The sequence below is a fragment of the Musa acuminata genome, chromosome BXJ2-7 (genome assembly GCF_036884655.1).
Source record: "Musa acuminata AAA Group cultivar baxijiao chromosome BXJ2-7, Cavendish_Baxijiao_AAA, whole genome shotgun sequence".
In the NCBI taxonomy this organism is placed as follows: domain Eukaryota; kingdom Viridiplantae; phylum Streptophyta; class Magnoliopsida; order Zingiberales; family Musaceae; genus Musa; species Musa acuminata.
In genome coordinates this window covers 8,403,322-8,415,640 of record NC_088344.1, presented here as the reverse complement: position 1 = coordinate 8,415,640, position 12,319 = coordinate 8,403,322, and the positions used below count along the sequence as shown (strand labels likewise).

The 12,319-nt window shown below is 35.8% G+C and overlaps 1 protein-coding gene across 1 annotated transcript; it reads right to left on the bottom strand.

Moving 5' to 3' along the window:
* Positions 1–12,230, bottom strand: LOC135617028 (phragmoplastin DRP1C-like). Its single transcript, XM_065116888.1, has 16 exons — positions 11,691–12,230; positions 11,528–11,591; positions 11,335–11,439; positions 10,206–10,307; positions 7,595–7,645; positions 7,443–7,504; positions 6,820–6,910; positions 6,623–6,687; positions 6,315–6,509; positions 6,086–6,205; positions 5,932–6,002; positions 5,065–5,290; positions 4,494–4,544; positions 1,318–1,558; positions 975–1,114; positions 1–359 (listed from the first exon to the last, which is right to left on the bottom strand). The coding sequence occupies exons 1-16, from the start codon at positions 11,934–11,936 to the stop codon at positions 234–236; spliced, it is 1,956 nt and encodes a 651-aa protein (XP_064972960.1). The 5' UTR covers positions 11,937–12,230; the 3' UTR covers positions 1–233.
* Positions 12,231–12,319: the final 89 nt, after the last annotated feature.

Genomic DNA, 12,319 nt, shown 5'->3' with positions numbered 1-12,319 from the left:
TAACCGTAGAACAGGCTCTTCATGTTGAAGATCAATGGCAATTGTAGTTACAGTTCAAGTGTTACAAAGAATAAAAGAGATAAAATGATCAATCAATAGACTGATGCTCTTCATGATGTTTGAAGGCATTTTGCTTCAAGTATGAAAACGTCAAGTGTCGAAATGGAACCTTTCCTTTGGTAGCCATTATAATTGTTGTAATAAGCAGATCTCATATCCGTCTGTTTAGACTATCATTTCCACCCAACAGAATCAATCTCATCTCTTGCATGTTTGTAGAGCTCCAGTCTCTTAGCTATGGCATTTCTCTTCTCCATGAGAGTTGGGTCCTCGTCCAACATAGCACTAAGCTGCTTCTTCTGCAGCAATAAAAGCAAACGTGTCAATTGAATCAGTTTTGGCTTGCGTATAGATTTAAAAGCTTGAGATTAAACACAATTTACCATCAATTAATCACGAAATAAACAAGCATTCAAACAAATAGCAACATCAACCTGTTTTTAACTTTTTTATTGTCTGGTGGGTCAAAAAAGGAACATCTAATCTATTTCAAGATATATAGTATCCCATCAGCCACAAATTTTGAGTATTATTCTTACTCTTTCAGATTCGTTATCTTAGTAAGCTGAGTCATAAAATTTAGGTCTATATAGATCGAAGGAAATGAGACTGGTTCAGGCAAGAAGACAAAAAAGAAATAGGCATTGTGCCACAATACAAGTCTATCAATCATTCCAAGCAATTGGCAATCACCAAGCCAATGGACCATTCACCATCAATTATTGCATGAAACATATTTTGTGATTGAAGGCACTTTTTAAACTGGATACAGAAAGGTAAACACTAAGTAATTGGAGTAATGGCTAATTGGGCTGATAGCCCTATATCATATCTTCTTCAGAATTGCATGCATCATCAATAGAATGGGCGTGAAACTAAAAACTACAGCAAGAGTAGGTTGCTGAAAGACAGACCTCCCTCCCCCCAACTTGCGCATAAAAATAATTAAGCAGCGACTTCTTTGCTTCGCGGACTTGACAATGAACGACAGCCTTTGGTATAGTATTCTTCAGTGTGTCGCATACCATGCCAACATAAGATGACACATTGGAACCTGAAATCGGAATCGATTAGAATGCCAAAAATAGATGTCATGAGCATGGCCAAGGCAATATCACATCATCATACATATACATAAGTAGGATAAAAAAATACGAGGAAATCTTGTTTCAGACATGCTGCAGGTATGAAACTTGAATACTACCAAATTGAACTTGAGCAAATGCATGCTTTACAAGTACAGAAGTATGGATTTACCAATGTTCCTCAGGTGGTGATCACCATATCTGTCGGGTGCTGGAGTATTGGGAGTTGAACCAGGATTTGAACCTTTATCAGGTTCATGAGAGAGTTTTCTGAAGAAGTCCACTGTGAGGTAGGCTGACTCCATTTCTACTAGACGAAGAACTGTTTTCCGGCTGTCATCACGGAACCTTTCCAAAGCTTCGTTTGCTGCAGCTGCTATATCACTCTGAAGAGTTGGGAAGCGCTTCAGTTCCTACCAACGCAACACAACACCACCACATCAGCATAATCAAGTAAGCAATAAGCTTCAGGACCTTGCAGCTACTCCAAAACAGTTTGTGATACATGGGTATCTCACGGAGATAATTGATAAGCCAGTCCCTTCATTGAGAAGACATCCAATATACCACTTTCTGATTAAAAAAACAAATTATGCACTAATAATATTCTTGTGAATACTATAACGTAACAAAGCACATATAACCGAGTAAAACAGCAAACTAAAATTAAAACTAATTGCAATTCTGTTACACTCATCAGTAGCAATTTACAAAACCTGCATCGGGAGTAACATCAACAAGGTTTTTAAATCATTCATGATGAAATGAACAATATTGGACCAAACAAGAGCATAATTAAAATATCAAGATGCCCAGTGTATCGCTTAGAGGATGCAGAAAAAAAATTCATTAAGAATGCACAGAAATTTAAAATCCGCTAACATATTCCATTAACAATATTTACAGTAAAGTTAAAATATGTATTTAGATATGTATATGCATAAAAAACAAAGATATAGAAACTTGTCCAATATTACTTAATTAGGATAAACATTAAACAAAACAATCATTAAAGAAAGTCAAACCCAAAGCATAAGACACCCATTAATATGGAATTTTGAGTGGCTCACTATTTTGTCTTACTCCAACAAGTCTGGATGAAATATATACCAACAATGAATCCAAATTGTTAATGACCCAACTATTTGGAATTAGGCACAAAAAACTTTTGCCACAATTGAACACTGCATAAAGTAATATCCTATTTATAGTTTCCAGTAAGGTCATCTTAGGCCTCCCTCTAGCTATCAATCTACAACTGATCGCCCTATAGGTCTTCTCATATCATCTTAAACAATTGTCCCTCATTTTATCCTCTGTCAAATCTGGATGTAATTGTCTACATACGAAAACATTTATTTTTCTATACTTCCTACTAGCTCCACATATTCATAAAACATCGCTGGCCTACTGGCCTAAGAACATAAATGGTGATCATGCAAAACTCATGACACTTCTATGAATAATATCTTCATCAATTTCTCCATAATCAACTCAAACCTAAAACTTTTACTTATTCGAACTTACTGTCCATTCAACCTCAGTTCTTCTCTTTATATTATTTAGATCATATCTCATATATTTAATTTGAATCCTACTTAATTTAAAATCCTAGTTTCCAAGGATTATCTCCAAAACTCCGGTCTGTAATTAATTTCATTTAAACTTTCATCTACTTTAACTATCAAGTTCGTCCATTCGTCCATTACCAATATAAAAATGTAAGGATTTAAAGTTGATCCCTGATGTAAACCTATACTCCTAAGAAACTTATTAGACACCCTTCATAGTTTTAAAACTAGTGCCCACACTATCATAAATATTCTTTTCATGACATCAACATGATTAGTGGAATATAGATCTCAACAAATTTTATCAGACTTTTTAGAATCAATAAAAATCATATGCAAATCTTACTTTTGTTCTCTATACTTTTTTATTATTTGTCTTAATAAATAAATAACTTATATAATTCACCTTCCCAACAAACATAAAACCAAATTAATTTTCAAATATATTTGTTTCATATCTTATATATTTTCATAGTGTAACTCATAAGTTTGATTCTTTATAACTAGAACAATTTTGAATATCATTGTTATCCTTATAAATAAAATTAATAAACTAAAACAACTAATATTAGTTAAAATAAAAAATAAAAAGATACATTATATTAAAATAAACATTTTAAGTATTGGAAAGACGCTAACATACTCATCACTAGCATCATATGTTTTCTCGGATTAATTACAAGAATATGTATAGAAAGCTGTTGCAAGTTAATCATAAGTAAACAATATGATGAAAATAACAATATAAAAATGTTTTAAAAAACAAATGATGATAGATGGTCATGGTCTGTAAAAGCTGATTATAGAAGTTGGAGAACAATGGAGCGAAAACAAGTGGAAACACCAAAAAGATGTCTCCAGATTTCTGTAATTTACTTTTTGAGTTGTTTTTCTAGAATGACCAGTAGAAACACAATCTTTTAATTGAATGAACTGAAAACAATACTCAGAAATCAGAACCATACTAGCACAAGATATCTCTGAAAGTATAATGCTCACTGAAACTTCTAAGAGGAATTCCTTAACCAACAAAATGTCACCACTAAAACCCATATAAGAAAGTTTCCAACATGTCGAATGAGGAAGCCAGAATGCTGCTATTCAATGAATTAGACTGATGAGCCCTAAGAAGTCTAATTGATGGACAAATGTAACATAAGCCCAACCTGCTACTGAATGGTTCTCTGGATACAATTCTTTTTCTCTTTTGCAAGAACAATGATATCTGGTACAAAAATTTTCGAGGATCGGCAATTTGAGCACAGTAATGAAACCTTAGATGTAGTAATTATAACAACGTCTTGTTAGTGTAAAGAGTTAGGAAGTATCATCAAGAAATCTGTGCACAAGTATTAAAATGACAACAGATGACTGACAGAACAAGTGTCTAGTTTCACCCATCATAATGCTTGGAATATTAGGATCTTAAATATGTAAAAGAAAAAAGAGCACATACATGTTAATCTTTGGCTGCACACACAGGCCTACCAAGTTCCAAGATAATATTTGCTTTTGTAGCTTGAACTTATTATAGATGAACCATTTTTCGTTGTTTATTGCACACTTCTATAGGTAAAATCATGCTGCTGGCTGCTCCCAGTTATACAACAACATCAACAAAAATCAGTCATAATGTCTGAACTATTTGCAGTAGGTTACATGGACATAGAAAGAGGATTTGAAATAACAAGAAATATAAGCAAACAAAAGAACATAAGGCATGTGAGATATACATTTAGTTACTTTCTAAATAAGTTTTTTCTATAAGAGTTGTTACCTCTGTTTCACCAATAGATTTCCGAACAAGTTCTTTCAAAACAAAGTGCACCTGAAAAGTAACAATGACATTAAAAATCTATTACTATTGGCCAAAGTACACAAACAAATTACATCAAATTTTTTTCTTGCAACTCTAATATCATCAAAATCTTTGTAAGGGAAAGATTATTATGTTCTACTCTTATTTCTTCACTAAAGGGCATCATGTAATAAGATTAGTTTAAAAAATTAAAAGCTTATTTGAGTCCTTACTGTCGTAATTGCATGAAATTTAATTATTGATACAGGATCTTCAACTCCTTGAAGTTGAGATAAAATTCTTCTCAGCCAAAGGCCTTATTTAAGTCTTTTCCTTCTATTATCTAATTCATTTCTTTCATTACTCCCCTTATTTTTTCGCTATTGGAACAACTCTATCTAATTGATCTCTTTGTAAACTTCAAAGAATACACAATAATACAGCAAGTATATCAGACACAGTAGGAATGACATATCATGATGTTAAGCAATGCAAGGATAGTATACTACACAAAATAATGTGAGAGAAAAAGTGAGTGAAGGAATTTTACAGCATCCACGGATGCTTCTGCCGGACCCTTGAAATAGCCTAGAGAGCTATCTATAAGCCTTCTATATCCTTGCTCGGGCGCAATCAGATGAGGCTGGTAACCATCTGCTTCAGAAATAACCTTTCGAACATTATGTAAAGAAAGATGTCTATCAAATGGGAGCTTCTTCAGAGCTGCAGGTAGTTGGTTGTCGAAAACCCCATAGATCCTATCTCCACCAGGTCGTCTAAGACAACAAGCAATATATCAGTACATAGAAAACCTCACAACAGAAAAATCACAGCAGCATGTCAAGTAAACAACCTATGTCTTTTGCTTTATAGGTGAGTAGTTTTGATTTTTTTTTTTTCCCATTCTGATATAGGACTTCTTTCAACCACCATGGCCTACTTACCTTCAATAATCCAAGGTACGTGCAGAACCTCAGCTGGTGATGTAAATAAGTCAGGTGAATTGTTGAAGTGACCAAATGATTACCATCCACCAATACCTTGCTTATTTCTATAGAATTAATGGTAATCAGAGGAACAATCTAGGAGACTAGGACTATAAACATAAATAACTTTCTGAGAACATTAGCAAATGAGTGGTTTCTCTTATGACCACTGTCTAAGAGGAGTTCAAAGAGCCAAAGAAGAGTATTGGAAGAACTTGCACCCGTGACCTTTTCCTTCTTGAACCACTATATTAAGTGAAATAAAGACATTTCTGAATTCTTTGCAAGATATTATTTTACCAGAAGTTGCTTCTTCTTTAATAGATTTTTGGCAATGAAATGAATTAATAACAGTCTGTCCAAAAGAAAATTAGAAGATAAGTGATTCCCCGACCACAAACCATAAAAAAAAGAGATAAAGATTGCATTACCCTCCATCCAAGTGCTCTTTAAAAATTCGATCAAATGCACGACACATCTCCAATATTGTGTAAAGCTGCGCCTGCATATTCAAAGCAAGGCAATTATGAAATTACAGTTATGAAGATCATACCTAAAAATACGATAGATTGTTCTCAATCTTACCCCTCCATCAGCTCCAATAGGTCTGCCAAGACGGTCCAACTCAGCCTCAAGCTCATCAATTGTTTTATTAATTAAAGCTACTATACTTGGTATTCGTGCTCTGATTGCACTCTCCAGATGCTAGACAAAAGAAGTCATTGAGAAGTTTTTCAGTGATTTGAATTTTGAAGTTTTCCAACCGAAAGGAAAAAAAAAAAAAGAAGCCAAAAAATGAGACATGGATGGCCACCTTGGATAATAGTTTTGCGAGATACTCCGAACCCATTTTATGTGCCAGATGTCCATAATCAGGGCTATTTGCAAAATATTCTTGTTCTTTGCGTCGTGCTGCAATCATATCTACATTCTTGTTAATATCAGCTTGTGACCGATTAACAATTCCTACCCAAGGATGTTGTAACCGATACGATCTTCCTTCAAGCACCTGGGACAAGAAGAGGCAAAGTAAGGTCTCAAAGGCAGGTTCCCCCTTAGGAATATAAAATCACAAATTTCACTTTGATGCATAATCACAGATAATAAGCAAGGATAGCCTACATCTAAAGCGTTGGTACCCTTGTCCATAAGATCAAGCTTTGTCACGACACCAAAAGTTCGCTCACCTACATAAAAGAACAAAAAATGTAAGGCTATTGTTTGCATTTGACTGTGATCAAATAACCTCAACCATAGAAAGAAACTCCTACTCAAACTTCTTGTAATACTTATAGGAAGAAATAAAATAAATTTTCTACCTGAAGGATCTACTTCCCTTGCAAGCTTGATGGCATCTGAGGTGGCAATGTCTTGATTCGCAGGAGATATGGCCAGTATGATACAATTAGGCTACAAGCATTAAAAAATCATCATCACTAAAATAAGTGGGCTAATGTCAAACTTTAAATAGATACGACAATTACCCTTGACAAGATAACATCAAACGTGGATTGCATATGCCAGCAGAACTATTTCGTGCAACCTGGCACATTCTAATATATAGGTGGGAAAAATAAAAAAGGGATGCCAGCTGGAACAGACCCCAAGCTGGGGCATGTATCATGGGGGTAGAGGAGCATGGATACAGATTTCATGCTAAACAAAGCTAGATAAAATGAATGAGAACAAGGAGAAAAAAAAAATGTCCCATAGCATGCATTTCATGATAATTAAATTCAATATAATTAGATACATTTAACTTCTGTATCATCGAAAAGAAGAGAAACCTAAAGAAGTGTTGTTTAGTAAAAATGTTCATTGTGTCAATTTAATTCCTATAACATAAAAGAAAGATATAACTAAAAATATGTCATCATTCACTGCAGACAATTAAATTCCTGGAACAACAAAAAGAAGAAAAACATAGAGCTATTTTGTTTACCTTTTCAACATAAGACCGCACCATATCTTCAATATCTGTGACTATTGATTCAGGCTGTCCCTCTGCAAAAACAAAAACATCCAGTAAGTTCATTGTAAAAAGAGAATTGTTTGCAGAACATAACAGATAACTAAATGACCTGAGATATTTACCTACTGCAACCTTTGTCAACCCAGGAAGATCTATGAGTGTTAAGTTAACAACTGCATAATACAACAATGCAACAATGTTATGTAAAATATTAACCAGGAAATCTGAAGAAATCCAATATGTTCCACACATAAAACCAGTGCATTAATGTGAAACAACAAGATTACAAGATTTCAGCAAACATTTTACAGATATAATATCTTGTATATTCGCTAGAAACTCTTGCAATAATAAGCACTGAAAACAAGGAAGACTTCGACTTCTGAATTTAAAACTCATTAAGTCAAATTCTACAAATGATTGCATGTTCTCTGCCACCTCTCTCTTGATGTCAATGCATGAATGGGCATGTGTAAACATAACCTTTTACGGTCAACCATGATACATGATAAATGTATGAAGTTAATACATGATACATGTATTACAAGTAAATAATTGGAAAACTTGTAAATCTGTTTACTTAAAACTATACAAACCATGCCTTAACCACCAAAAGGATCATCATTCTGGGGCAAGAGATGGTTAAGATCTGCCATGTGAGTCTGTTGAAAATCAATATTATAATTGAATAACTCGTACATGATACTACTCGCACGGCATCTGATACTGATATAGTATAACTGAATCAAACTAATGGTCATTATGTGTAACTGGATTACTAACCACTATGAATGTTGTGAGCCTTGTGACTGTTGATGTGAAACAAATCTAAAGTTGTGCAACCACAATAATTGTTCAGCAGTAAAATTGTCATCAATATACTGCCACTAGAAACCACATAAAGCCTCAGATTCAACAAACTAGGACCAATTATTGACATCTTATTGTGGTACATGATATCCATGCTAGTGAAATGGTTGTGACCATGAGAACCTCGTCTGACTCAAACTCAGCTAAGCTTTTTCCCATATACTTTAAGTCATTGCCACCTCATTGCACTCGTCTTTCCAGCCATAAATTAATCTGGTAGATGACGTGTCATCTTGGTTGGTACTAGTAACTGCTCCTTAGTTCACCATCCTCTCTGTCTTTGTACTGGAAACATGAGACCCTTTACCCTGGCCATCATCATCAACAAACATGCTATCATACAACAATTATGACAATATGGACCTCATGGAGACTGAAATTAGATAAATAAAAGTCTCATCATCTTGACAGAGTTATCTAAATAAATCTGTCAAGAATATCTAGGCTGAACCTAGTTTCATGGATCTAAACTACATCAGCAAAAATTTATGTTAAATTTGTATCAATCTGCTTGAAATCTACTAGGATCTAGCCCAAATCTATGTGGATTAGGTTGAATCAAGCTCAGGTTCAACTAATATATGCTTGAAATGTGTAGAGCAAAGCTCGATTGAATGACAAACATGCATTTGAATTGAACATTGAACTAAAATATGTGTCCACAAATGGATTTTAAGCAAGAAACAAGGCATTCAAGAGCAAAAGAAGCAAATAAACTAAAGAAACATCTTTAGAATTATCTTGATACGGGAAACAATGCAAAGTTTCATAAAATACAAACTTGATTTGTTGATTCACAAATAGTAAATGAAGTAATCAGAGAAGACTGAGGCTTTCGGTTGGTAAAAAAATGAGAGGAGAGAAGACAGCTTCTGCTTGAAGGGAAGGGTGGGCGAGGTCGGAAAACTGATCAGTAATAAGGCTATGGCCTATGAGTGCTAGTTTAAAATTGGGTGGACCTTCTGGGACAGTAAGTGTACTAAGTTGGACGGACCCTCTCAACATCCTGTTTATGCATTTTCCCAATACTAGACAACATCCCTAAATTTTATTCTTAATATGAACTGCTTAGATTCTAAATGTTGTCTCTATATCTCAACTTAAGGTTAATTTGCATGGATTTACATCATGGCTAAACCAAAATAGGCTGGCTATCACATACCTTTCTGTGCAATGCCATGTTTCCACGTGTATCAATCAAAACTATATTGCTCAACTCTTTATTTGACTCACTTTCTTTTCATTTAACTAAACTTATCCTCCTCTCGAGATGTTCTCCTTAGGGACCACATCATCAGCACTAACATTGTTGCCTCACACCCTTGCCAACTTACATCAATAGTCATCCCAGTAAAGTTGTTAGAGGTCATCAATACCACTACTATTGTTGGTGATTTTGTCTGTCTAATGATACACTTGCTTCTTGCTTCCAAACAAGTTTTGCCCTCCGGTACATATGTGCATAGGTCCACTGACTGAGAGACATTTAAGAACAAATGCTCAAACATTTTCAAACAAGAGATGTGTGTGTATTTTTTTTACTTTAGTTCATCCATTTCATCCTGGATCTAAGCAATGAATCACCATAATTGGCAATATGTTCAAAATTCGAGTACATCTTAAATCTTTTTAATTGAATTACCCCACAACAGACAGGATTTATAATTGGACTTTAACATTACAAAGCTTATGTAGATATTATATCCCACTTTTATGTGATGGAAACATGAAAGAAACAAGAAAAACCGTTGTGACGGATAAAAGGATGGAAAATAACCTCAAACATATGACTATGAAATAAGAATAATCCTTACATGAAAAGTACTATAAAGATGGATTGGAACATTATATAAGCATACGGACCATGTGGCGAGTAAATGCTCAGATGGATTGGAACATTGGATATTTGTTTTGATTTTCCAGTTATCCGATCAGTTTCATCAGCAATCTCCTTTCTAACACCAGCTGCAAATGCATAAAATTAAAAACATACTTCATTAACCATAGTTATCTGCATGAATCTAATAAAAGTACAATGATTAACGATCTAATATATAGATATTTGTATACTTCCAGCAGATTTAGAAATAAGATTCAGCAGAAGCCATCATTCCAACACTTGATTAACAACCATGAATTAGTAAGATATATAATACCGTTTTTTGTGTATTGACATCAACTGCCTTACTTTCGGGACAATCTTGTAGATACACTTGAAAGAGTTGGTACAAGCTTCGAATGGCCTAGTTTTACAATGTCACGATAGGTTAGGTTCAGACCAACTTATCCTTATAATTGAGTCAATTTACTAGTCATTTGATTAAACCTTTTTCCATTTTTTCCTTTTAAAACTTTAGTACTTTTTTATTAGCTTAATCTTGGTTTTAGTCTTGTGGAGTCCTGGCAAGTATAATTTCTGAAAATGTTTTTTGAATTATAAGTGGAGTTATTTAATAATTCTCTGAGTTAAATATCAAGATTTTTCAATGACTCCAATTTTTTTTATTTAGGAAAATCTTGCTCTGCAAAAGAGGTCTAACAAAGCTGGTAGAAACATAAACTTGAGGACCAACAATTTGATACTTGAAAAAGCATGGCATTCACATGAAACAAACAGGAGCACCGCAGGATCATAGCACCGAGGGTTTAAGAAACTATTCATTGTAGGAGAATGCCAAAGTTCATTAACAGATCATGGGCATCGGTCCAGCATCCTACCAGCAAGCCAGCAAAATCATAGAAATCACGGAAACTAAGCCCAGAAGAAAAAATCCAAACTAATCTGAGAAATTAAGAATTTTTTCCTTCATAAGTGCGTGTATGCGTTCCAAACAAGGAAATGATGAAAAGATCTAAACGTAAAAAATATGATGCTAACAAGAAAACAGATAAAGTTGTTAACTTCGAGACAAAATGTATCAAAAATAAAGCGACTAAGTGCCTTCAAAAAGAACAGAACAGAAAATCTAAGCTCTAATCAATCAGATCCTACCAAAGTCGGTATACTTCCTCCTAGGGGCATGAAGGAACTCCGCGTACTCCGACCCACTCTCCATCTTGTGAAGTTGCAACACCAACGGCCTCCGGGTCACGATACCTGATCCAGACGAATAGATCTCAAACCATAACCCAGGAAACAAGAACCCCAGAGGATGAATCGAAAGAGATCCGCATTGGGACGTTACCAGATCCACGAGGCAAGAAGTCCCTCCCCACGATGCTCTCCAGCACGGACGACTTCCCTGAGCTCTGAGATCCCAAAAAAAGGATGATCAAGAGTTGACGAAAGATGCCAGGTACGAGCGATCTGGGAAGCGAAGAATGCTGTTACGCGAGGAGTGGGGCTACCTGGCCGCCGACGACGGCGACGGAGGGGAGAGCTTCCCACAGGGAGCCCTCGCCGCCATGATCGCCCAAGACGGTGCACGCCCTCTGGATCCGGTTCACGAGGCCGATCAGGCTCTCCATGGTCGCCATTGCCACGGAGAAGAAGCAGAGAAGGCGAGATCCGAGAGAGAAGGGAATAAAACTAAAATGCAAACAAAAAGAAAAAGAGGAATGGCTCTCCAGGGGTTCCCCGTAGCGTGTTTCCATTTAAATAGACGTGTCGAGTCGTTGCGATGGATCCTGGCCGTCCGTTCCGATGAGCGCGCTTAAATTGAAGGATATCATGTCGCTGATCGCTGAAACATCAAATCATGATGATGAAGCTGCTGCTGTCCACCTCGTCTTATTGGAGTCACTGGAGACCACAATGAGAGCGCCCAGGCTTGTCCATCCGATCGCTCGCTGGTGTCGGCGACGGCCACAGCTATAGCAGGAGGCGCGCGTGCCTGAAGGGAGACGTGGTTAGTACAGGGAGTTGTCTGAATGGCGTGCGGCAGCCATGTTCGAGATCACCCGGTAGGTGTCAGTAGCAGTAGAAAACTAAGTGACGGGGTACGTCCGAGGTTGTCGGCGTGAGTCGGGAGATCCCC

What these genes read in the sequence shown, in the direction of transcription:
- LOC135617028 (XM_065116888.1), bottom strand. Translation starts at nt 11,936, where the DNA reads ATGGAAACACGCTACGGGGAACCCCTGGAGAGCCATTCCTCTTTTTCT. An exon ending in AAGGGAAGTAGATCCTTCAG is followed by an intron (nt 6,688 to 6,819) that starts GTAGAAAATTTA and finishes TCTTTTATGTAG; the next exon opens with GTGAGCGAACTTTTGGTGTC. An exon ending in TCACCACCTGAGGAACATTG is followed by an intron (nt 1,115 to 1,317) that starts GTAAATCCATAC and finishes TTCCGATTTCAG; the next exon opens with GTTCCAATGTGTCATCTTAT.